The sequence below is a fragment of the Giraffa tippelskirchi genome, chromosome 2 (assembly GCF_054371585.1).
Source record: "Giraffa tippelskirchi isolate mGirTip1 chromosome 2, T2T-mGirTip1v1.2.pri, whole genome shotgun sequence".
NCBI classification, from domain to species: domain Eukaryota; kingdom Metazoa; phylum Chordata; class Mammalia; order Artiodactyla; family Giraffidae; genus Giraffa; species Giraffa tippelskirchi.
The window spans coordinates 61,961,505-61,989,151 of NC_137276.1; the positions used below are offsets into that span (position 1 = coordinate 61,961,505).

Genomic DNA, 27,647 nt, shown 5'->3' on the forward strand with positions numbered 1-27,647 from the left:
TTTTAAAAGCCCAGTAACTGCCACTCACTCTGTTGAGTTGTGTATGTGTGTGTATACACACATACATATAACCATATATATCTCTAGGCAACTTAAGAAGGAAGGCTGCCTGGTAAGACACATTCTTTTTAATTATCTTTTTTGCCAAGCCTTGCAGCATGTGGGATCTTGAGTATGAACCTCCATCTGCCTCGGCAGTGAAGTGCAGAGTCTTAACCACTGCACCACCAAGTAAGTCCCAAGACAAATTCTTTTAGTATAAGCATAATGTGACTGTATTCCCATTACAAAAGTGGAAATGTGCTCTTAAAGTCCTATGCTGAGAAAAAGAGGTGACAGCAATCTTGAAAGCATTTTGGATATTGCAATTTACCAATGACCCAGTCCTCTCCAGTATTCTTGCCTGGAGAATTCCATGGAGAGAGTAGCCTGGCGGGCTACAGTCCATGGGGTTGCAAAGAGTCCGACACAACTGAGCAACTAACAGTATCCCTACCCAGTAGTTCCTTGATTTCAGTATCACTTTCTGAATAGACCACTCTTTTCCTATCTTACTCTGGGCAATGTGAGTTTCTTTCAAGCCTGATGATATCTGGATTATATCAGTGCAGTTGCCAGAATCCTGTCCGTCCCCTTCAGTCTGTCACACAGAGCTGGGCTGTAATATTATATTTCACCAGTAGGTGTCAGGACCTGAAACACTATATGCTGCTGCTGCTGCTAGGTCGCTTCAGTCGTGTTCGACTCTGTGCGACCCCATAGATGGTAGCCCACCAGGCTCCGCCGTCCTTGGGATTCTCCAGGCAAGAATACTGGAGTGGGTTGCCATTTCCCTCTCCAGTGCATGAAAGTGAAAAGTGAAAGTGAAGTCGCTCAGTCGTGTTCTAGTCTCAGCGACCCCATGGACCACAGCCCACCAGACTCCTCCGTCCATGGGAGTTTCCAGGCAAGAGTACTGGAGTGGGGTGCCATTGCCTTCTCCGGAAACACTATATATTCCAACTCAAATGTATTAAATTAAGACTTCAGGTTACAAAAAACAAGTGATTCTAGCTGCAATCAGCATGAAAATCTAGAATTTTCTACCCTGAATTTACCTTCAAAGTAGAATATTCCACGTTTAATTACCAATGCTGGTATGAAATCAAAGCTTAATTTAAATAATATTTTATAAACATACATAACACTGTTTATATTAGTGCGAATATACTCACTTCCCCCCAACCTGTATTTACTTTTTAAATTTAAAGCTTACACTATATCAAATAATTGCTTTAAATAACAAGTATTTTTTGATAGAGAAATTGCACGTAGCTATGATGGGGAGTCATTGTATACACATACAGAAAAATAACAACTTACCACTACTGCCACAATCTGCACAAGAGAGAAGTTCTTCTGGTTTCTTTTCACGATTTGATTCCTTTGTCCCCAGACAGAAGCTACATATTGGAATGGGATCGGCACGGGGCTATGAAAAAATTAAAATGAAAAAACACTGTTAGCTTTCCACTTTAAAATTAAAAACAAAGTATTAAAATCAAAAGTGTCTTACATATTTCTTTAGCAAAGAAAAAACAGGGTATTCATATCAATATTTTCTGCTAATTAAAAAACCCCTCAAATTATTTGATAGTGAAGTACTGCCTGAATAATACATTTAAGTGTAATGCATAAGACTCAGAAATAATTTTTATTAAGCCAATGAAATTTAAAACCTTTATATATATTATGTATTACCTTCCTGAAATGAACATTAAGAATTCATTTGAAGTCTCAAATCATTTCCATAATCTATATGCCTACAATAAATTGATTCATCTATTCAGTATTACAGTCTATGAATATCATCTAGTCAGACCAGATTGCTTAAATTTTATCAAATGTTTTAGTACAGGTTACTATCATCCATCAATTAAATATATGACATAAAATACTGGCATGTTAAAAGGTGACATAATAACAGCTTTAGAACTAAAGAAGGGGTTTTCCATGGTGGTTCAGTGGCTAGGACTCTGCATTTCCACTGCAGAGGACATGGGTTGGATCCCTGGTCTGGGAACTAATATTTCGCATGCTGCGTGGCACGGCCAAAAGTTAAGAACTTTAAAATTCTGTAAGATCACTTAAGATGATCAAAAGACCATTAACAAGCCCTTTCTGACACCAATGTCTTCAAAAGTAAACCACACCATGCCACACAAAAGGAATAACCTCTCAATCTCTGACATTCCCCTTCAATAGTCTAATCCCTAGCACCCCTTTAATTCTAAGGAAACTGCTTTTAACAATGTATAAATCTGCATACATTTTAGTGCCTTCATTGTTATTTATGACTACCAGCGACACTTGTATTCCCATCCATATGAAGAGCTGACTGTGCCTACAGGTCTGGTCACATTATTTTGCACAGCCAAACGGTATGAGAACTAAAATTTTATTGCATATTCCAAGCATCATATGTTGTCTGCTAGCCATCAGAATGTAACTCTAACGCATTTATATTTGAATCTTGTGAATCAAAAATTTAGGGCAAGAAAGCTTAGTATAATCATAAATTTTTTTATTTAAATGTAAATTAACAAGATTTTGCTAGGCCTAACTTTCCAAATATACATCAGTGTAGAATAAACTTCATTTGTTCAGCCACTCTATTCCAAAAGCCTGATGCACATAGGCACTCAAAATGTTTTTTGCTAACTATACAAAAATATATGTGAATAAATGAAAGAAATATATGCTAGTTTAAAAAACCTTATTATAAAATAATATTTCAAATAGTAACAGTGATTCCAACAAACATCTTGGTTCAATGTGACATGTCATCAAAAACCAGAACTCATCTCATGACCAAGCATTTGCAAACTGTTCAATACGACTGTTAATTTCATCTTACAATATAAGCTTTCATTATTTTGCCCTCATTTTCAATTTAATTTGTTCTTTTAATACGCACAGGCTTTACTTTCTGAGGTAACTATGCAAATATATTTTTGTAGCCCCAGTTGAAAAGCAGAGAATAAAATTCTGTTCTAGAAAAACCAAAAAAGACAAGCTACAACAAATTGGTCACTGACTCCTGCCACCATTTTTTAAATGCCAGATAATCAGCACTGCATAATTATGGATCCATAGTTGTTATTCGCAACTGCTCAACTGCAGTACCTTGGGAACACTTTTGTTCCTTTAAATAGCAATTAAAAGAACAATCTGGTTTTCAAGTGACAACATTCCCCTGATAGATTCCAGCTAAAACCCAGTCCTTGTACTAATGGGATTCCTACTTTCATTTGATATGACAATGCTCGAGCCATTGCTGCCATCCTTGCAGTGATAAATAATTTACAAAATGTCACATATCATTCATGCAATGAAACAAATCCAAATCTGCAATCCTATTTTTCTTCCCCAGATGAATTTTTCACTGTAAGAAAGACATGGCCATCAGCCAGCATTCATGCTCATTTTTCGTTTTTAACTAAAGGTAACACAAAGGACAAAGGTTGCTAGTAGTTCATGGCCAGAAAGACCGATGGTTCACACTCTGCTCAATAATAGAAAGCACAGATGATATCACTTCACACTACATTCAGGCAAGCCCCACCATGCTGATGTATGCTCACAACCATTCATTTTAGGGATAACTATCTCACAATACTCTACAAAACCACTGCATTATACAGAAATGTCTGCCCTGCTGAATTATTGATAATTCAAAGCACTTTTTGCTAACCTCAGTATAGCCAAGTCTAATTAACTTTAAAAAACTGTCACTTGTATGAAATGAAAATTTTATAGTAAGGCATGTAAATGGGTCATGGGATTATTATGATTCACTATTCTCAATCCGACTACATAAACTGTTTCAAAAAATAATCCCTGGTAATAGATTTAAATGGATTGCAGTGAGAAACAGGTCTGAATAAATGGCAGCTCAATTTCACTATAGACAAATCATGTTTAAGAGGTCTGAAAATGGAACCAAACATCTTCCAGTTCTGAATTTCTTCCTTCGAAATTTCAAAAAGGCACCTCACCTGTTGATCATATTTTCTTATCAACATGCATGAATATTTCAATTTCACCTCGAGAGCAAACACTCATGGAGAGGTATAAACTCTGCAAACTGCTGGGGAAGCATTTCTTCCTCACTTCCCACATTATAGTCCTGGGGCAGCTGCTAGGCTAGAGGCCACTCATACACTAGCTCATTTAATCATTTTAACAATCCTGCCAGGAACGTATATTATTATGCCCATTATAGGAAAGAACTTGAGGCTCTAAGGAGTGAGGTAACTTTCCTAAAGTCACACAGGTTCAAGTGTAGAGCTGGGATTCAAACACAAGTCTGTCTTCAGTAAAGCCCATTTTCTCACCTTTATTACCTGCCCTCCTTGTCTCTCCTCTCTCAAGAAAAACAAATGTTTAAAAATTATTTTTTCCATTGGCAGTAATAATTCTAATGTGCTCATAATCTCTGCCATCTGATTTCTCCCATGACCAAATAGCATGCTTTTAAAATTATTTAAAAAGCAACCTTTAATATGCTACAGATTATTTATTTATTATGGTGAAACAGAAAAACTGGGAAAATGGTACATTTCCAATGGAAAAATATGGTAGACACCCCCTTAATCAAGCAATCAAACCTAGCAGCCATTACGGGACAAACGGACATCAAGTGCCTTCCAAGCACGGCACTGAAGGACTCAGCACTGCCTATGCAGTATTCTTGCTGAGAACATTTACTCTGACTCCAATCATAGGGAGATAATCAGGCAAATCCAAATTCAGGGACATGATGTAAAACAACTAGCCTGGACACTTCAAAAAATGTCAATGTCAGGTAAGACCCCAAAAAAGGGCAGAACCAATTTAGTCAACTAAAGTGTCAGGAAAATGAAATATAATTTGTGATCTTCACTTGGTTTTCAAATTTTTCAAAAATACCCATGACCATAAAGAACATTATTTGGGTAAGTAGGGTAATATGCACTAAATAGACAATATACAAACCAGGCTGTGATTGATTATACAGGAGCTGTTCTTAGGAGTTATGTGCTGAAATATTTTGGAGTAAAGTGTCATGATGTCTACCAGTTGAGCTCAAGAGATGCAGGGGAAAAATCCCTATGTGTATTAGTGTGTTTGTGTGCAGAGAGGAAGAGAGCAAATGTGGCAAATGTTAATGGTTGGTGAATCTACATATATGTAGGACCATGTCCATGACATGATTCTTTCAATTATCCATTCAATGTTTACAGTTTTCCAAGCAAAAGGCTAGGAGGGCACTTACAAAAACAAAACAAAACAAAAGACCTACAATGAGTTATTATATAGTTGGATTACAGCATTTATAAAATAAAATAACTCAATCCAATTACTGCTTCACAGGAAATCAGGAAATGCAGAGGACAGAGGAAGGTATCGGTCTACATAGCAGAGGGACGCAAGCACCAAAACTCTTGAGGACAAATGACCTAGTTTCTTCAACAAATAAATTAAAAGGGAGACAGAATGAGTGAGAGAGGAAGAGACAGAGAAACAGATATGAAAGAAGAAACAATAGATTAAGAGAGATTTAAAAGGCTTATCAGCCAATTATAATGTGTAGTCCTTATCTTGATCATGATTCAAATATATTGTAAAGCAAAATGGAATGACCTATTGAAGGAACTGGGGCTGGTTCGCTGGGAAGAGACTGTTGGGAGGGGATAAGTGGGTGTACTCTTTTAGGGGGAGGGGTTAGGTTTGTTCTCCATGCTTCCCATGCCCCAACCCTCCAACAACAAAATGATTTTTTTTTTCTTATTTTTCACATTGTGGTAAAATATATATATATATATATAAATACATATAACATAAAATTTATCATCTTAATCAGTTTAAAGTATACAGTTCAGTGGCATTAAGTATGTTGTACCACCAACATTGATCTCTAGGACTCTTTCATTTTCCCAAGCTGACACTCTGTCCCCATTAAATGCTAACTCCCTATTCTCCTCTAGCCCCAGGCAAATGCCCTTCTGCTTTCTGTCTCCATGAGTTTGAGTCATCTAAGGACCTCATATAAATGGAATCATACAGTCTTCATAAACAGAAGAGGCCATGAGAGGCTGGGTGGACTCTATCAGGATGTCAAGGACACCAGGGTGGACAAAGGAGTCTCCCACAAGTTGGGATCTGGGACCTTTTCAAAGGTCCTTTCCAGATCAAATAGTTAAATGGTTCCATAGCTAGATAATTTCAAAGGCCCTTCCCAGCTGAGCTCTAATTTTTTATTGCTTCTATTATACTTTAAGAGACATTTTAAGAGTCTTCAGGAACCCTCAATATCAAAATAAAATAGCCTTTTCTGAGGAAACATTTTTAAATTCAAGACAACTCATTTTAGGTAAGTTTTATTTTTGTTTATGGTTACTTTTATTTCTGCCCTGAAGGGAAAAAAAAAAAGATGCTTGCTAGTCTTGCTAGTCTAAGTAACTGTCAAAAAAGAAGAAAGTTCATGCACAGATGGAGGCAAGAGCACCCAGGCTCACATCCTCGTTCTGACAATGACACCAAAAGGGGTTTTGTCTCCATAGTCACCATTCACAGTGATCAGGGACATAGTCCTCTCTTTCCATAATTCCTTATGGATTCTTCTCCTTGAGTCATCTACAAAATTTTTTGAATCTACTTATAAAACAGGGCTTCCCTGGAAGCTTAGCTGTAAAGAATCTTCCTGCAATGCAGGAGACCTGGGTTCAATCCCTGGGTTGGGAAGATCCCCTGGAGAAGGAAATGGCTACCCACTCCAGTATTCTGGCCTGGAGAATTCCATGGACGATTCCACAGGGTCGCAAAGAGTCGGACACGACTGAGCAACTTTCACTTTCACTTATAAAACATATCGTTTTAGTAATTCCAAGTGCTGGAAACAATTCCGCATTTCTCATTCATATATTCACACTTGTATCATGGAAAGACCTGAATTTATTTTCTGTTCTCTGAGACTCACGTTCCCCCATTTTTAAAAGAGCACGATAGAGTCCATGTTGTCTTGATCCAGGATTGCTCAAGTTCCCACGTGAGTGAGTGTATGAAGTACTTTGTAGGCTACAAAGTTCTGTTCAAACATTGTTACAATTATTGCAAAATTCACTCAGGCTATAAAAACAAACAGGGTAAACAAACAACTTCAAGTCCTTAATAAACATCAGTGCAAATAATTTGATCTGGAGTCTAGAATTACTCTATTAAAGGTGGATGTTGTGAGGCTCTGAGCCCCATGATAAGTATTCATCTTAAAGGGTTTTCTGGGTTTTGTTTTTAATGAGTTAATCAGAGACTACAGGAACAGGGTAGAAGACGCCTCAACTGAGAGTGAAGAGGCCTGGAACTGATTCAGCAAAAGGAAAGCTCAAAGGAAAAGGAAGAAAAAGATGTCAAAGGAAGAAAAGCACAAACATAGAATCTTAAACAAATAATACCACGAAGGCAAACGAAGATGAATATAAATCTTGTATACCCCAGTATCAAATGGTTCATCTTTGGAGAATGTTCTCTACACTTCAGCTCAGACAACTCAATTCAAAATTTCACAACAAGCTGTATGGAAGGGCTGTTTTAAGGCCGCTGTATTCCTCTCTTTAATTTGTACCCTCTTATCGTTTCACGCTGAAATCTGAAGTCAAGGCCCTGCTTTCCTGTTTCCTGGTTTTCTCAAGTGTCTTACTTGTGCAGAACACGAACCCTGTGAAACAGGCCTGGTGACTCTTGTCTGTCTCTGTGTCACAGGTAAGTTAAATGCTCCCTCAGGCCACAAAGCTATTAAGACATGGCCTCTTGCTGACTCTAAGCTCTTCGCTCTTTCTGCTTCCCCTGGTTGGTCCCTCATTTCCTTTGGAGGTGGATTTAGGGACCACCTTATCAGAAGGGCTATCTCTGACAACTCTCTCCAAAGGGCGCTCCACCAGCACCTCTGGATCCTCCGTGCTTTGCTTTATTTTTCTGTACAGTGCGCATCACTACCTGACATATGCTGTCTCGTTTATCTGTTTCTTTTCACTTAGTAAACATTAAGAGAGCAGAGATTTGTTGCTGTTGGTCCAGCCTCAAAGTACATTTATGGAATAAATGAAAGAACAAATGAAAAGACTGCTTTTGGGTTCAGACTGGTTTCTCTGATTTAACAGGTCCCCAAATACTGACTACTGTTCTTTATTTTAACGTATATTTTTAATGACTACAATATGAAGCAATGATTGGTGGCAAGGTGACTGCCATAAAGGTCTAATCTGACTGCTTTTTCCCTATTCTGATCATTTACAGTGACTGATACTTATGTTTGGACATAATACTTCTGTGGGTCTAATCTGACAAGACAGAAAATTTTAAAAATCAGCTGGGAGGAAAACTGCCTCATCACCCCCACAAATATTAACCATTGGAGCTCACTCACTAACAGGCAATATAGATTGTACGCAAGATAGATTTGGGGCCATGCTCAGGTGCCAGTACCTAACACACACACAAAAAGGAAGTCAAGAAAGATGAATACACTGTGGTCAGAGTAACAGAATTATAAAAAAGCATTAATCTGTTCAATCTATTTAAAAAAGTATTTTACAAACTTTGGTGGTTTATTATTGGTAATGAATTACTTTCCACAAAATGTACAGCTGACAGCACTGGGACAACGGAGGATGACACTGTTCATGTTGTTTTTGGGTAACATATTTCCTCTTTTTTAATTTTTTGGCTGCTTCAGCACTCTGCTTGCCACTGATCTAATAAAGGGCTAGACTTCATTTCTCACCACTTAACCTACTTACTCAACTGATATCTGTCTGAACAGATCAAGCCCACTCCTAATTAGGATACAGATCATGCACATTCAGGATTTTCCTTTACACCTATCTGCTTAAGCCGCGGACTTGGGAAATAGTATATTTCAGAGTATAACTCTGAGAGTTTTTCTGTGGTCATTGAAATCATCTTATTTTTTAAGAGTGTTATTTTGTCCCCCTTGGCGTGAGCTGTACCGGTGGTCAGTGCAGCCATCCCTCTGCAAGAAGGTTTGGTGACCACACACCCTCACAGCAGCACCGGGGCTACTGCAGACCCTTGGGGCATAACAGAGCTCTGTTCACAACACGTCCACCGCCATCTTCTCTACGCTCACATACCCTTTTGCTTTATTCTAAGGCCATTCTTGCATTTCCGTCATGAATCTTAACCTGAGTAGATGCCTAAATAATTTCTTTCGGAAGATAATTGGAGATATACTTATTACAAGACTTTTCATAGGCAACAGTTTTTACCATAATTTTCCTCTGGCCATAGAGGTTTTATTCTATCACCTCCCTTGCTCATTATGCTTCTCTGTGGGTGATTGGTTCTCTGAGGGAGCACTACATCATCCTCACTGGCTCTGGATTGAGTTTCTGTATTACTCAGGGCAAAAGGATTTATTATAGCTAATGCATGGAGATCTTGAATGTGACTGTTGTATTTCACCTCCTTGTCACAGTCAAGGGAGTTCTCTGTATTTTAAGAGTGACAACAAGCAAATTAAATCTAATAAAATAAAAATATTTAAAAGCATCCCTACACATATCCATAAATACATCACTTCTTTTTTCATTTAAGGAATAACGTAGAAACAGAAACAACATCAATGACCACATACCATGAAATTTCCACAATCAAAGGCAGTCATTAGTATAAAATAATAAAAAGCTTAGCCACAGAGGAATAAAAAGAGGAGAGAGGGGAAGACTTTCTAGGAACATCAGTCACAATAGCTATCAATTGTGTGGAGGTAACTGAAATGCTCACACTATATTCTGCAGTCTAGAACTTGTTTTAATTAGGCGGGTGTGCCATATATAAGAGTGCTGATTAAGGAAAGTGATTCTATTGGAAGGAAACAAATCTGATCCTGAACACAGGATTTAACAATAGCATCTCATTTGTTCTTTTTTTTCCCCCCAGGTGGGGGTAGGAGTTGGGGGGGGGGGAGTGTAATAATGTGGCCTACAAATGGAGGAGGACAAAGAAACAACTGCCTTTCCCAGGGTTTTTAACTTCTTATCTGGACAGGGAGTGGTTTTTAAGATTTCATCTGAAAGTCTCTCCTACACCCCTACCATTAAAAACTGCAGATACTGCATTTATCTTCTCAAGAGGGATCTGACTCAACACAGCTGGAAATTCAACACATGGTTATAGGAAGTCAGCTTAGGATTTACAAACTACTATTTTCAGTGAGTATGTCACAATATTAGCAATATAATATAAACCCTACCCTAGATTTTGAAAAATGGAATTTTAAAATCAACTCATATTCAAGTGTCACAAATCTTTCCGTTTTCTTTTTTGTTTCTTCTTAGACTTTTTTTTTTTTTTTGGAGCAGTTTTAAGTTCACAGCAAAATTCAGAGGAAGGTACAGAAATTTCCCATATATCCCCTTGCCCCCACATATACATAGCATCCCCCATTATCAACATTCCCCATCAGGCTCATACATTTGTTACAACTGATGACCCTACATTCACACATCATTATCACCCAAAGCCCACAGTTTACATTAGGGTTCTCTCTTGGTGTTGTACGTTCTATGAATTTGGACAAATTTATGATGACATGTGTCTACCCTTATATTAACAATATCATACAGAGTATTTTTCACTGCCTAAAAAAAATCCTCCTGTTCTGCCTATTCATCTTTCCCTCCCCCCTCTAATCCTGTTAGCTACCCTGGTGGCTCAGACAGTAAAGCGTCTGCCTGCAAGTCTGCCTGCAATTCGGCAGACCCCGGTTCGATCCCGGGGGTTGGGAAGATCCCCTGGAGAAGGAAATGGCAGCCCACTCCAGTACTCTTGCCTGGAAAATTCCATGGACAGAGGAGCCCATGGGGTTGCAAAGAGTTGGACATGACTGAGCGACTTCACTTCACTTCACTTCTAATCCTGTTAACCACTAATTTTTTTTTTTTACTGTATCCATAGTTTTGCCTCTTCCAGAACATCACATAGTTGGAATCATTGGTTTCCTCAGTTGCCCCAAGGAATCCATTTTAATCTAGATGTGGTGCCTACATACAAGGCCACCTAGGCATGATGTGAACGTAAACATTCTCATTACCAATTTCACCAACAGAAACCTGCATCATCTGCTCAGAAATACAGGCAACTGAATTGATTGCAATTGGGTACAAACAGGGAAGCAGAGTGAAAAGATGAGGCATAGGTAGATGGATATTAACAAGGTAGTTGGTCACTTTCTCAATAATATTACCACCACCACCCGACTCCAACAATGTTCTGCCTTCACAGAGATTTATATGGCAGCTGAAATGCTATGCACTATTCAACATGTTTTCGTTTCTTTTGGGAGTTACATGTTTTCATTTCTTTTTAGGAGTTAAACTGCTGAGTCAAATGGTAAGTATATGTTTACCTTTATAAGAAACTGTCAAGAGTGGTTTCTAAAGTGAATTGCCCCATTTTACACTCCTGGTTGCACTTGAGTTTTGCCAGTCTTTTTAATTTTAACCATTTTAGAGAGTGTGTAAGAGTATCTCATTGCGATTTTAATTTGCATAAACTTGGTGGCTAGTGCTCAATGGCCATTCACACATCTTCCTTTGTACAATTTCTATCAGACTCTTCTACCTGTCATCATGGTCTACTGCAATATATTGCCAAACCTTCTTCCAATTAAAAACCTGTTGCCCCAGCTATTGAAAATGCTACCAGCAGGCAGTTTTCAGCTGTCACTCCCTGTAGGGACTGCTTCAGTTGCAGAGTCATGTCACCAAAGGATACTCTCCCTCTTGCAGTGGCCCACATCCAAGAACTACATAAAAAGTCAGCCATGGCTGTTATTGAGCTGCATTGCTGCTCATCCCTCTCCTCTGCCCAATGCTGCTTCACTGCAATTCCTCCCACAAGAGTCGGCATTACTAAAGGCTTCCCTTAATAAATACCCTACCATAAAACTTTATCTCAGTGCCTGATCCCTAAGGAACACACCCTATAACATCTGTTTTTAAAATGGGTTGTTTGTCTCATTATTGAGTTGCAGAATATATGTTCTAGATACAACTCCTTTATATATATAAAGGGCTTCCCTGGTGGCTCAGATGGTAATGAATCTGCCAGCAATGCAGGAGACCGGGTTTGATCCCTGGGTGGGGAAGATCCCCTGGAGAAGGGAAGAGCAACCCACTCCAGTATTCTTGCTGGAGAATTCCATGGACAGAAGAGCTGGAGCCTAGCAGGCTACAGTCCATGGGGTTGCAAAGAGTTGGACACAACTGATGGGGCTAGCACTTACTTATATATAAAAAATATATGTACTTTGAATATTTTCTCTAATTCTGTGGCTTATCTCTTCATTTTCCTAACAATTTCTTTCAAGAAACAGCAGTTTTTCATTTTTATGAGGTCCCATTTACAGTTTTTTCTACTTTTCATGTCCACTCTAAAAAATCTTTGCCTAATCCAAAGTTACAAAGGCTTTATCATATATTTTCATCTAGTTTCATGGCATTAGTTTATAAATTAAGTCTATGATGCATTTTTACTTAATTTTTGTGTATGGAGTGAGGTAAGGGTCAAGATTCACTTTTTTCCATATGTATATCCAGCGATTCCAGGACAATTTGTAGAGATTTTCTTCTTCCCATTGAATTAGTCCTTCAACTTTGGTCTTCTTTTTCAAAATCTGTTTTGGTTATTCTAAGTTCTTTGTATTACAATTTCAATTTTTCAATCAACTTGTCAAATTCTAGAACAAAGCTTGCTTTATCGTGATTGTGTTGACTAGGTAGACTAGTTTGGGGAGTGCTGACTCTGTAACATTACTGAGTCTTCCAATACATAAGCAGGTATATCTCTCCACTTATTTAGGTCATCTTTCCTTTCTTTCAATAATGGTTATACTTTACAGGGTACATATTTTGCTAAATTCATCCCTATATACTTTCATATTGTTTGATGCTATTATAAATGGTATTTCAATTTTGGAATGTTCACTGCTACCAGAGAGAAATAAAATTGTATTACCTCCTACTTTCTGAAATAATTAATCTAACATTTGTATTGCTAAATATTTTATAGACTTCACCATTAAAGTTGTCTGTTGTCTGACCTTTACAGAGTTTCCTTTGTACCACAGTTTTAAGTTTTGATCTCAATTTCTTCAACAGATACAGAGCTATTCAGAGTTGCCATTTTGTCTGTATGTATCAGCTGTGGTGATTTAGGCATTCAAGGAATTTTCTCATTTAATCTAAGTTGCCCAATTTACTGGCATAAAATTGCTCATAATGTTCCTTTATTATTCTTTTTATGTCTTCAAGTGATATCCTCTCTTCCATTCCTGCTATCAATAATTTGTTTTCCCTTTATTTTTTGATTGTTCTACCTAGAGGTTTCTGAATTTTATTGATGTTTTCAAAGAGTCAGCGTTTGATCTTCCCTATTTACTTTCAATGTTCTTTATATGCAGAAAAATGTTGATTCTTATGCAGAAACCTGATTTGTTATTATCACTATCATCATTTTTATTCTAATACAACAGATAGAGTCATGTGGTTATTCAGAGTGCCAGTCCCTTTTCCTTGGATGTAGAGCAGAGAGCCCAAACATTCTACTCTGAGAGGCAGGGGGCAGGGAAGAGGTAACAGCTAGTGCTTTAGCAGAAGAGGAATCTTACCAATAATTGCTCTCTAGACAGGGGTTCTTAAACAGGTGTGAACATTGGAATCACCTACGTAGTTTTAAAAAAATGTACATGTCTTAGCCACACACATGGATTTTGATTAAATAGGCAACTCAGACATTTTGATTTTTTAAAAGCTTCAAAGAGATTCTGGTGGTACCCCAGGTCGAGAATCATAGCTCTGAATGATTAGGACATCAGGCAGTTTATGCTAGGAAGAGTCTGAGAAATGCAAGAGTATACATAGAACTGAGAGGCTACTAAGAATTCACTGGCTACTCTTAAATTACTGTGTGTCTGAGGGAAGATGAATGAGTTTATGGACATGAATATGCTTTAAAAGTAAAATAAAAAAAAATTTTAAGTGTTGAATGGCTTCAGTTTCTTCAATACAAGGACCATTTTGTCGATTTTAAGTTGTGTGTGTGTGTGTGTGTGTATTTTTTTAATTTAAACAGTATAAAGACATATGGAATGGAAAATAAGTCTCCCTTCTACATTTAATCTCTGGATGCTCAAATCCCCTTTCACAAGGTAAACTGAGATAATTTCATCTTATAAAAATTAAAAGTTGAGGTACATGAAACCCGTTTCATTCTAATATGTACATATGTACATTTGCATGTGCAAATATACCTGTGGAATAAACGCCTAGATGAGGGACTGCTGGGTCACAGAATGCAGGTATTTTTAACAGCATAAAGTTGTGCCACTGTATCACTCCTACCTAACACTTTAGCAAAATTTTTCCTTGACAATTTAATAGTTGAAAACCATACCATATTTTAACTTAAATTTGTTCTTCAAGTTAACTTTAAACAATAGATTCAAAGGTCATATTTTAAGTCAAAAAACTAGCAATTTCTTTTATTCCTTAGTATGTGATAATACATAGAGCTGTTACTCCACAACCATCCATGATTCATAGTTAATTAAAGACCAATGTTCTTATATATCTTCACAATGTTTACACAGAGGAAACAAACCAAAGGTAGAAGTACTGGCCAAAGGACAGTAAGGACAATACATGGAACTCTACTCTCCTAACCACTGGTCTTTTAGGATCGGCACAGTAAGAATACCATCTTCACGTTAAAAAGCTAAATGAAACAGGATTATAAGATGACTGCACTGTGTATGTATATATTTAAGATAATAAGGGATGGATACTAATTTTTGAGACCATGAGTTAAAAGGAAACTTTGCAATGTAAGTTTGACAGATCACTGGAACATACAGAGCCAAAGAGCCAAAGAAATTTGCTACCAGCCCATAAAATTTCAGTACTTCTTTCCATGGTCCATGTCACAACAAAAACAATCTAAAATCAGTGAGCACAGACTCAACTACAGAATTACAGTATTAGTATTGTCAGGCATGGTTTTTCTTCCTTCCATCTTCCCTTCTTTCTAATTAACAGCCTGTCTGTTTTGAGGGCCTGGCTCATGTGATACTGCTTGGTGGTCCACTGCTGGTAGTCATCTCTAAGTCATTCAGATGATTTTAAGGATGATGGGGAGAGGCTGGGAAATGATGGAGATAAATAGTTTTCAATCTTTAATAGACAGTCTTCCTAGGTAGTGTAGTGGTAAAGAATCTGCCTGCCAATGCTGAAGACTCAAGAGACGCAGGTTCGATCTCAGGGTCGGGAAGATTCCCTGGAGTAGGAAATGGCAACCCACTCCAGTATTCTTGCCTGGAAAATTCCATGGACAGAGGAGTCTGGCAGGCTACAGTTCATGGGGTCGCAAAGAGTCAGACACAACTGAGCACGCATGCATAAAACACCTGGAGATCTTGATAAAATCCAGGTTCTGATTCACTAATTCTGGAACGGGGTCAGAGTCTAAATTTCTAAGAAGGTCTCCTGCGACACTAATGCTGCTGATCTGTGGTCCACACCTTTGAGCAATAAGAATATAGATACTTTTAAAGAGTAACCCCCAAGTTACTCATATTCAACTTTGGGATATGTTTTACTATTTCAATATGAGGATTCACTGAAGAGCAGAACCCTGGAGTTAATGCCCTGCCAGAGGAACTATTTTATTAGGCACACTAACACAGTCTTTGGCATGGTAGCAGTTGTAGCAGCAGGAGCAGGAATAACAGTAATTAGCAGCAGCAAGCATTTGAAAAGCACTAATAACAGATATTCAGGTAAGCACTTAATCAATCATCAAAATGACAGAAGATAGGTACTATTATCTCCACCTACAGATCAGAAAACAGAAGTTAACTTTCCCTAAACAGTTGGGCTCCAGGATCACTGCAGTCTCCAGTTATCAAGTTCACCATCACTGTGTTCTTAGTAATGAAAGTCATCATTTCTCAAGTTGACACATGGGAAAGGGCAATTGTTTAAAGGCCCTATTTTCTAGCTCCTGTAAAGTCCAGCTTAGATAAACAAACAGATCATTGTAACTGATCAGCCTGGGTCAAGGTCAAGAAGAATTTAAAACTATGATTTGACACTACAGACAATCTACCCTTAGATAATCAAGACTGGCTGTGAGTTCAGAGGCCAAGGAGACGATAATGTTGTTGTTTTAAATTTTCTGGCTTCATTTGCTAACTAAGGTGTGACAGAGTGGAACAGCTTGCTTTTGAAGTTATCCAAAGACTAACACTGGTTACAATATGAATTCCAGCATATTTGGCTTCGAAGCTACATTTTACGCTTTTTAAAAAGAGATCAAGCTAAATATACAGTTCTCAGTCAAAAAAGCTCTGTAGAGTAACCTGATCTGAGCAGGGGCACTTTAACTCACTGCCAAATAAAAAAAAAAAGCATGATCGCCTTATTCCACACACAAATACCATTCTAGGATAGGCCAATTAATCATGAATATAACTTTTCAGACATTACATAATTTCACATAGACTTGCTCCTAATGCCTGCCAAGGAAAACAGCAATTTGTATCACCAGGAATAAATCTACATTTGAAAAGAAATAAAAGTTACAAATATTAAACTGTGTAACTCTGGTCGCCTCTTTCATACCACCCTTCCTCATAAGTTCTCAATTATTTTATTTTATAAAACTGGCATTAATAAGGCAACCTAAAATGATGTAAGCTTTAAAATTACATAAATGAAAATAGGGAAATTCAAGTAATTTTTACATCTACAAGAGTAGCAACCTCGAAGATATGATAAATATTAATAGCACTATGTAAAGTCATGTGCACACTGCATACTTCTGGGTCCTCCAGTATTATACAAAAAAACACTGGTATATTAAATTATTTATTATTATTTTTAAGAAATTTAATTTTCATATCTAAATTTATTTATATTTTCTAAACAAATGTTTCATTGATACATCTCTGGTAAATCAGGAATAAATGACTAATCTGACAGCAATCCAACAATATCTGCATTCAACATTTTCAAATATAAACAATCAACATAAGCCTGGTAATTATTCTATTTGGAAAGTATACCCATCAGCCCAGGATTACTTTCAGTATGTTTATAAAATTCATTAACAGAATATTACAAGTAGGAAAACTAGGAAAACAAAAGCAATTAATTATCCTAATGCTAAATAATTGCTGTACCGAAGATGCATCAGACTTTAAAGGGATATGTGTTAACTCATGACAGACTTATCTGAAGCATTTCCTTCTACAGTCATTTTTAAAAAGAATGCTCTCCTTCACACTATTCTTTTTTAAAAAACTAATTTCTCTTTCATTTACGTAAGGTTGGGGTGGACTAGCTTTTGAAACTTTCCTGAGAAAAATCAGTTGCCTTAATCATTATCACTCAAAAGCAAACAAGTGCCCACACATGCATATGGGACTCTGTTGCCTATGGACCTCTGGTGCTTTTAAACAAAGACCAAACCACTAATGCCAGATCTTCAGTAGGTGTAGAAACAAATGCTGTTGTGCACTTCCCCACCTCTATTTTTTTTTTTTTTCTCCACCTCTATTGAAACCCTTGCCTCACCAGCCAAGATTTCATTCAACTTTACGTGTTTTGTATTTTATAATATGTAATTTTTCATTTTCTAAAAAAGAAATTATATTCCGAATGTTTTTCTAAACTATATAACTATGCAAGTGAATGCAGATGTGTGCACACATATGCATATATGCATATACACATATATATATATATATGTACTGTGTAGATATATAGATATATTAATAGGGTATGTTCTTCATTCTCTTCCCCTGTTAAAAAAAAAAAATAACAGCTAATATTTATTGCATGCTAACCATGTGCCAGATACTGTGTGAGGTATTTACATTATTTCAACAAACTCAGCGAGGTGTTCTTATGGTTCCAAACTTATTAAGGAGGAAACTGCGGCCCAGAAAGGTTAAATAATGGACCCCAAGGAGTCCACAGCTGCAAGCAGCAGAGCTCAGATTCCATGTCAGGAGGCTGACCTCAGAGCCTGCCTTCTTCACCCCTGTGTGAGTCTCTAAATTAGGAACAGTAACTAGAGCAGGATGGGATACACACATAAGTCAAGGGCAAGGGTCATTCTGGAAGTGGGAAGCAAGAGATAAGTTTATAACAGGGATGGATATTAGAGGAAGAAGCCACGCGAAGTCTTTTATTGTCAGAGGAGATGAAGAGGTCAGTGGCAATTCTCTACTTAATTCAAAATGACTTTTACAGAAGACTGGCTTTCAGGAGTTATTTAGAACTGAAGGAAAAAGGACAGTTTGTTGAGGAGAGAATCTAAGAAAATGATAGTGCTTGGGAGACTGTTCGGAAGACTAACGTAATGAGTTCACAGAGAAGTGCTACCTAGAGGAACTGAAACGAATGGAGGGAGAAGGCTAGGGACCTGAGCAGCAGATGAGGGAAATGAGATAATCCAGAGCCTGCTAGAGACTGGCTTTGATGCATGGGGCCAACAGCCAGAGGAGATGCAAAAGGAAATGAGAAGCCCCTGTAAAGATTTAAGGAAGGGGCTGGCGTGGTCAGGAAATTCGCCCGGCAGGAGGTAACAGTCCATTCTAGGAACTTGGGAGAATGACAGGCCTAGAAGCTACTGAGTTCAGTGGATTTCATGATGATTTCATAAAGACGGGTGTTATTCTGGACAAGTCTGTATGTTGAGGAAGGAAAGTCAGCCAGAAATTGCTCTCTAAATTTAATAAAGTTTTCAGGAAAAAATTGCCAAAGCAGAAAACTTCCCAGTGATTCTGCCAGGACAGCTAATTGCTTAGCAATTACTGGCTATGAGCATCACAGAAACTGTAGACATTTTTAAACCCTTACGCTATGAGGAACTATGTCTCAAAGCCCTTGAAATTTTCATTAGTACCTGGGTGTCCTCTGAGCAAATTCTCTACCCATGTCACCAGAAAAAAAAAAAAAAAAAAGATAATTTCCCAGAGAAAATTGTTATGCTGTCTCCTCCATTAAGCCAGAGTTATCCTCAGCTAAGATGTACATATGAATAATTTATACTCACCTGGAATGGTTAACGTATGAGCATACTGTTCCAAAGATACAGCTGGTTTCTTTAACAGTCCAGATCATAGACATTCCTCACAGTCCTTCTCATTTAGTTAAAGGATAAAATACAAACATTTATGGGAGAAAAACAACTTTAGTAGCTTATTGATTTAGCTCTAGGAGTATTTTCACAACTGAGTCCTTTTTAATAGCATACAACCAGGGGCATATGTCTAATCAATACTGAACATCTACCTTGCAGTTGGGGCTCATGAATTAATCAGAATCCACTCCAACTCAAACTATCAGACAAAAACAGCAGTGACCTCCATCTCTTTGAACACTGTAGAACCACCCAAACAATGTTATCATTTACTATCATGACAACAAACTTGAACCCTAACAACAGGCACCAAAACTAGTGTCTCTACTCATGAGTTATTTATTTGTAGGGTATCTCTTTTTCCATGGAATTAATAGCAGGAATTCAGGTTGTCGCATGCAACACTTCCTATATGTATTTGCCACAACATCATGTAATACTACAAACCAGAAGCTGAGAAAGCACCTGATGAACCCCAGACCACACGGCAAAATTAGGGAGTGTGGGGAATCTGCATCTCTCAGTTAGATTTAATGATCTATTGTTAGGCCAAGAAACCTGTTTTCCTGATCAGCATGTAAAACAACAGAGGATAAAATGGTGTGTAAGCAGAAAGTCTTCCCTTGTAAGCTGCAAATTACCTAAAGGTTTTATTTCTAATTATGGTCATATAATTACAGACACTTTAAGGAGAAGAGCCTGCTTGTTCTCCCTGGTGTGAGCAACTCACTGATTTAGGCTCTCTTGAAGCCAGCAGCCAAGTGGCAGTGGCACAGGTCCAGGAGTTCCTGGAGGAGAACAGATGGACAGATATCCTAAAAAAAGAGCTTCCTGATGTCACCCAGCAATGCGATGTGAGAGCCTGATAACTCTACCATTCTCATTCAGGTGTTACATGTATAAAATGAAAGGGTTCACAGCATTAAGCAGATATTTTTCTCATTGGGTAGTGGACAGCACCATGCTTGGTCTCCCATTCTCTTATTTTCTGACCAGGCCTTCCCAAGGCCTTCCTACTTAGCACAAATTGGCTTCACCAAAGAATTAGTTTTTAGTTTTCCATTTGGTTTGGTTAAGAAAATAACCGTATTTCATTAAATTTTCAAAACTTGTTACAGAGGATTTTTGAAAGCCGGTTGACACACATTTTAGTAAAGAAATTGAAAGCCTAGAATCTGGAAACAGACTCCCTGGGTTTGAGTCCCAGCTCTGCCATTTTCTGGGTGTGTGAACATAGCCAAGAATCTGACTCCTCCTTTAGGTTCTACACCTGTAAAATGGGAATAACAATAGTTGCATGAATTAATGAGACCACATATATAAAGTGCTAAGTGCTACAGTACGTAGTGACTGCTTGGATGACATTGAGTTGCTGTTGTATTTGGTGTAGGCAATTTTGGCCACTCAACACTTTTTCAGCACCTGCTACTTACTTCAACTGTACAAGAGCACAGATCCTCTATCCACTGTGCCATAGAAAATTCAAAGAAGGAGAACATATGACCTATGCTTTTGGAGAGTTTACAAATTACATGGAAAAGAGCATACATGCACAATTCAAGAACATGTTTCAGACATTATAATCCCACAGACACATGAGTTCCTTGCCTTCTTCAACAGTATGTTCTGTGGAAGGTTGGCAAGTCACATTCTAAAAAGCCATTTCCTCCACTTCCTTTAAAGGAAAGGTATGGTGAATACTTGAAAATCAAACATCTCAACAACTGTCACATTAATTATTTCTCAATAAAACTGCAGAGAGGATGTTCAGGGGAAGAACTGTCTTATTTTATAGGTTCATATGGCTAAAGAAATATTTGAGCACTTACTATAAATACAGAATACTGTATTTGATACTAAAATTCAAGTGTTCAAAGTTTTATTTCACTAAAGCTATATAGATAGTATACAAATTATCAACAAAAGCATAAAGTTGGGTAGAGTCAATCCACAGGGCTTCTACAAGGGCTGAATTTTGATGCAAAATTTCAAATGGAGGGTGGGAGGTAGACACAAATAGTAGTGGCTAATGGCAGCAGACTTGGGTGGAAAGGAGAGAGGTGGTAGCTGTAATGATGAAAATACACAAGGATTCAGGCGGGGACAGGAAAAAAAGGAAAGTCCTTTAGATGGAGATCCAATTTGGTGAGAGCCTCAAATTAAAAAGAAACAAAGCTCTCCCTCACTGACCACCACATCACAGCCTCCCCAGTCCAGAGCTCTTGATTTCCCCACAAAATGCTCAACACCAGTGGTTAATAAGCTATTTTCTAGGACACCCATGCACTTCTGCTTCCACCTGTTGAGGTCTGTGCTTAATTGTGTTTGTTTTCGAATTTGTTTATGTCAGTTATGCCTGTTACTATAATTAAGCACCTTAATTAAACACTGTTATCCAATACCCAATAAACTATGTATACAAAGAGAGTTGTAGTCTCTAAGGCCACTTCATGGAATGTTTTTAGGCAGATCTGACTAATAGTAAAAAAAATTATTACAAGGCTTAGAGGAAATTACAACGAGAAGAATTCTGCATTCTAGTCACTTCACAAGTGCATCTAAAGAAACTGAGACTGAAAGTTGTGGAGAAAAAAGATGGGAAACTCCAACCTATCCGCAAAGACAAGACTGGAACCTCCACAGAACAAATGGCAAGTATATATATGATACATACTTTATTATCAGTTAAAATATTAATAAAATGTTGCCACATATATACTGATAGTTTTTTGTTTCCTTTTAACCACCTTTTTGGGTTAACCAGTCAATTCTTATCATATCAAATAAGAAAGCTTCTACTATAATGAAGTCAAGTGGACCACACAATGACACTTGAATTAAAGTTATCAAAAAACTGCACCTGCAAATAGATGGGAAAAATCCTATTCAAATACATAAGTTTTTATATCTATACTCACTGTATCACATCTGTGTGAGTCAAAAGAACAGGTAAATGAAGTACAAACATTGTTAAATATTTTGCCTCCAAAACTCCAACCTGAATATTGAATTTAAATGTATATTTGCATTTGTAGACCTGACCTTAATACATTTTAATTTTATTTAATGTAAAATACTTTGTTTCTAATACAAAAGAAGTCTAAATAAATATATTAAGTATTCTCAAAGTACCTTAAAATAATCAAGAAAGGATAAATACTGCAAGGATCATCAGTCTCTGAAAAGCAATCATTTTTCAAATAATGTAATTTGCTATTGACTGATTTTAAGATCTAAATAATATTATAAAGAATGGTAGTGTTTATAACACTACCTTGTTCACTAACACTGAACAAGGCCAGTGTTCAACAAATACTTGTGCTTATTTTCTTCTTCAGTGGGTTAAAATACAGGTAAGAAACAGCCTAGGATTATTAAAAAGAATTATTTAATTTACTGTGAATTATTTTGAATACACAATTACTACCAATAGATCTGAAACTAGCAGGCCAGTAGGAGCCACATATATTTTCCCATTAATTACTCATAGCAGGTTATTAATCATAATTGCAAAGAATTTGCCCAACTGATAGCTCCTTGGTTTTTTCTGACATGACCATTTCACAGATAATTAGACCATAAAACCACTAAATAGGGATTGTGTCTTGGACTACGTCCTGTACACGATGATGAATACACTGGTGGCGCTCAGTCAATGTATGACTAATGATAACACTGCCATTCGTTTATTTTTCAAATACTTTATGTTCACTGAAAAATATTTATCACAGGATTTCACTGTATGCAAGAGCATCTGTAACACAGGGTAGAAACGGAATGTTTTCAAAACAGAGTGCCTGGAAACATTAGCCAGAACTCAGGCGGCCAGTATTTGGGGATTTTTTTTGGCAGGCGCATAAAACAGATCAGACATTCTGGTTGAAAACTAAATCCCCCAGCAATAGACAGAAGAAACCAATTTCATTCAAGATAAATGATCTTTTTTCAAATTCCATTAAGAGGAAAGAATCTCTGTTTGGTAGAGATAGGCATAAAATCATGAAAGACACACATCCAGATATATTAGATGAGGCCCAAACCACCACCACACCTTGTACGGCACAGCATTTTCCCATTGCAGAGCCTCACAAGCTTTGCAAATTTTTATTTCATCAATTATAAATCACTAAACAAACCCTGACAATAGTGAGAATGTGGCTTGGACAGGAACAGTCTGAACATTTCTAACTCAAGTTCTATCACACTAGAAAAGAGAAATATATTCAGCAAGGGAAAACAAAGGTTCTTGGCTAAAAGCTCAACTCACCATCTTGTACTTATCAAAGTCATCTTAAGAGGCATTATTCCAGGGTTACACTACCGTTGTTTAAAAACTAAAAAATGTACATGCATTGGCCCAAGGTCAGTGTTCAACAAATACTTGTTGACTTGATGTCTTAATTTTTCAAGAAAAAGACTATGAAACTCTTAACAATAATGTATAAAAACTAAAGATTCCTTTCTCCAAAAAGACATATTCATATGTCAAATGACATAAATGAGCTAAAAACTCAAGGTTCAGAATAAAACCTAGGCTCTCTAAATCAGTGATTCAAAATGTTCTTCCTGACAGAAGAATTAAAAATATTACTAATATTTATTTCCTCTAAAGTAGTGAATTTTACTAAATAATATCTATTTTTCATCTCTTCCTGCACACATTGCACTTAAAGCTGAAATCAACCATATACTATTACACTTGATTACTACTCAAAATATCAAATATTCTGCTTCACATGCATAATCTTATCCATTCAATCATACCACTAGTTTCTTGGGAGAGGGTCTTATAGTTTTATACCCTCTTTGGAGCCTAATGCACCATCAGAATATAAGACTTTTTAAAAATTACTTATCTATCAAGTAAGTGACAATCTAATCAGGGAAAGAGAATGCAAACTCTTGCTTCTGGCATAAACAATGGATATTTGCTTTATTCAAATATCCTGGTTCATAAAGTAGGATTAACAATTTCACAAATTTTGAGCCGAGTAAAAAATTTCATATTACACCCACATAATTACCTTTCTTTGAGTTTTGCCTTGTATACTCTTGCATTATTATTACCGTTGATGAAACAGAATTGCCAGCTAAAAGAAACATCCAAATAATAAAATGCCAGATAGACCAACTGTTTTTCCTAGAGCATTCTTTGTTGATGAATTCAGATGCCTGACTCATGATCTGGGTTAGCCTGCATAAGCCTGTGGCGTCCTCCTGAGTTAAGGGTGGCTCCAAGGGTCTCTCTACCTGCCAGCACTGGAAAGCAGTGAGTGACAACTTGGTCTGCATACTTTGTGGCTGGAGAGCATAGGGTCCAAAGGCAAAGACTGCTGTGGAAGCCACCAAATAGTCTCCCGGCAGCACTGCTGTAAACAGCAAAGGACATCAACAAAGGTGACTGGGTAAGAAAAACAACATGCATTACATGCCAGCAGGAGAAAGACACCTTCTGAGTAAGGGTGAGGGGTGAGGAGCTGGGGAGATGGGCTTTGAGAGAATACAGAGCTCTCTGCGGCTTCCCCCTTCTCCTAACCCCACCAGTGAGTAATTCAGCCTATCACCACTTGCTGGCATTCGGAATCAGAAAGGATCTTAAATTATCTGTTTCTTAAAAAGGAGATTTTCAATTTCCCTAGCAAGTCTGTCAGAGCAAAAAAAAAAAAAAAGGTTTCTTATGGCAGACTTTAGTCAGGCAAGGAGAGGTGCCTCCTGCTGAGCTGCTGGCTCCCCAGTTCAGATTTCCTGAATCATTCAGGCTCTCCTGAGAGGCTTCTTTATACCCACGGAAACAGCGAGGTCTCACTCCGCGGGGATCTGCTTTAGGCAGCCCCTTGCTGGTTGACAGATATGACTCCTGATTCATTAGCAGTCAGTACTATTGGAATGGGAGTGGGGGTGGGGGTTGAAGCGATGTACAGAAGCCTGAAAGGGGCCTTGTCAAGGACCTCTGCTCGGCCAACACACTAATTGGTAGAGAATAGTTTATTACATTAACATCTAGGTCAAACCTAGAACACTGGCGTCCTCAGTAAGATTTTCTAATTACATTTCTGGAATGCGTATTCTAAGGAACAACAGCAGTGTAGTGATAATTACTGTTGATTATGATGATTCCACTGCCTTACACTTACTCAACATGCTTGACTCCTACCTCATTACTACATTTAATCCTCACAACCCTGTGTGAGAAGAGCAAGAATAAACACCCCAAAACGAAGGAGTGAGGCACGGAGCTGACCGGACTAGAGGTCACTCCTTTCTGGGAACCAAAACAAAGTCTCCGGTGTACAGTGAGAAAGGTGCGGAAACAGAGTCATTAGTTAAACAAACCTCTGCCCCAGGCCTCCATGGGAAGCAGTGAGCCGAGCTCTAGGATTTCACATAAATATTACACGGTCTTAAAGGAGTTGTGAGATGACAGGGAAGGAACGAGGTAGCATTTAGGCTGGGACTGGAAGAGTATAAGTGCCTGCTGTTACTGAAGAAGCCTAGAACATATATGTGAAGATGTTCAGAGGCAAGGACCCAAGAAAGAACTTGGGTCAGGTTAACCTTTTTTTTTTTTAAAAAGGGACTTTCTTGGTGGTCCAGTGGCTTGCAATGCAGGGTACTTGGGTTCAATCCCTGGTCAGGGAACTAGATTCCATACGCTGCAACTAAGACCCAGTGCAGCCAAGTAAATATTAAAAAAAAAAAAAAAAAAAAAAAAGCCATCATAAAATAAATAAGTAATTTACATTTTCCCTTACATGCAATGTACATACAATGGTGCTTCCTCTCAATGGATTTTTTTTTAAACAACACATTTTATTTCGGCTAGTCTAAAACTTCAAAGACAGTAAGTCCCTTACATACAAACCTTCAAGTTGCAAACTTTCAAAGATGCAAACATGTGTTCACATGTCTAGTCATGTAAGCCAGTTCACATGTCTGACATACACTCTCACAGGCATGTATCCTCCATAAGTGGTTGTGCTTTTGTGTACTTTACTATACAGTACTGTATAGAGTATAGTAGTACAGTAGCCTCATTTCAAGCCCAGGATGTCTGGAAGCAAGCATAAAAGCAGCACTGATGTAGCAGGTACTGCTACCAGCCCCTGGATGCCAGCTGTACACTGTTCAGTTCAGTTCAGTCCTCAGTCATGTCCGACTCTTTGGGACCCCATGAATCGCAGCACACCAGGCCTCCCTGTCCATCACCAACTCCCGGAGTCTACCCAAACTCATGTCCATCGAGTCGGTGATGCCATCCAACCATCTCATCCTCTGCCGTCCCCTTCTCCTCCTGCCCCCAATCCTTCCCAGCATCAGGGTCTTTTTCAATGAGTCAACTCTTTGCGTGAGGTGGCCAAAGTATTGGAGTTTCAGCTTCAACATCAGTCCTTCCAATGAACACCCAGGACTGGTCTCCTTTAGGATGGACTGGGTGGATCTCTTTGCAGTCCAAGGGACTCTCAAGAGTCTTCTCCCACACCACAGTTCAAAAGCATCAATTCTTCTGCGCTCAGCTTTCTTCACAGTCCAACTCTCACATCCATACATGACTACTGGAAAAACCATAGCCTTGACTAGACGGACCTTTGTTGGCAAAGTAATGTCTCTGCTTTTTACTATGCTATCTAGGTTGGTCATAACTTTCCTTCCAAGGAGTAAGCAAGTGTCTTTTAATTTCATGGCTGCAGTCACCATCTGCAGTGATTTTGGAGCCCCAAAAAATAAAGTCTGACACTGTTTTCACTGTTTCCCCAACTATTTCCCATGAAGTGATGGGACCAGATGCCATGATCTTAGTTTTTCTGAATGTTGAGCTTTAAACCAACTTTTTCACTCTCCTCTTTCACTTTCATCAAGAGGCTTTCTAGTTCCTCTTCAGTTTCTGCCATAAGGGTGGTGTCATCTGCATATCTGAGGTTATTGTTATTTCTCCAGGCAATCTTGATTCCAGCTTGTGCTTCCTCCAGCCCAGCATTTCTCATGATGTACTCTGCATATAAGTTAAATAAGCAGGGTGACAATATACAGCCTTGACATACTCCTTTTCCTATTTGGAACCAGTCTGTTGTTCCATGTCCAATTTTAACTGTTGCTTCCTGATCTGCATACAGGTTTCTCAAGAGACAGGTCAGGTGGTCTGGTATTCTCATCTCTTTCAGAATTGTCCACAGTTTATTGTGATCCACACAGTCAAAGGCTTTGGCATGGTCAATAAAGCAGAAATAGATGTTTTTCTGGAACTCTCTTGCTTTTTCGATGATCAGCGGATGTTGGCAGTTTGATCTCTGGTTCTTCTGCCTTTTCTAAAACCAGCTTGAACATCTGGAAGTTCACGGTTCATGTATTGCTGAGGCCTGGCTTGGAGGATTTTGAGCATTACTTTTTAGAGTGTGAGATGAGTG

At 38.0% G+C, this 27,647-nt stretch overlaps 1 protein-coding gene across 9 annotated transcripts in view; it reads right to left on the minus strand.

The window, feature by feature from the left end:
- Nucleotides 1-27,647, minus strand: part of KAT6B (lysine acetyltransferase 6B) — a 185,332-nt gene that overhangs the window by 64,119 nt on the left and 93,566 nt on the right. For all 9 annotated transcript variants that reach the window (XM_081563934.1, XM_081563959.1, XM_081563946.1 and 6 more), the window contains exon 4: nt 1,363-1,471. In XM_081563934.1, the coding sequence (XP_081420060.1) occupies nt 1,363-1,471 (109 nt within the window). The remainder of the gene's footprint in view (nt 1-1,362; nt 1,472-27,647) is intronic.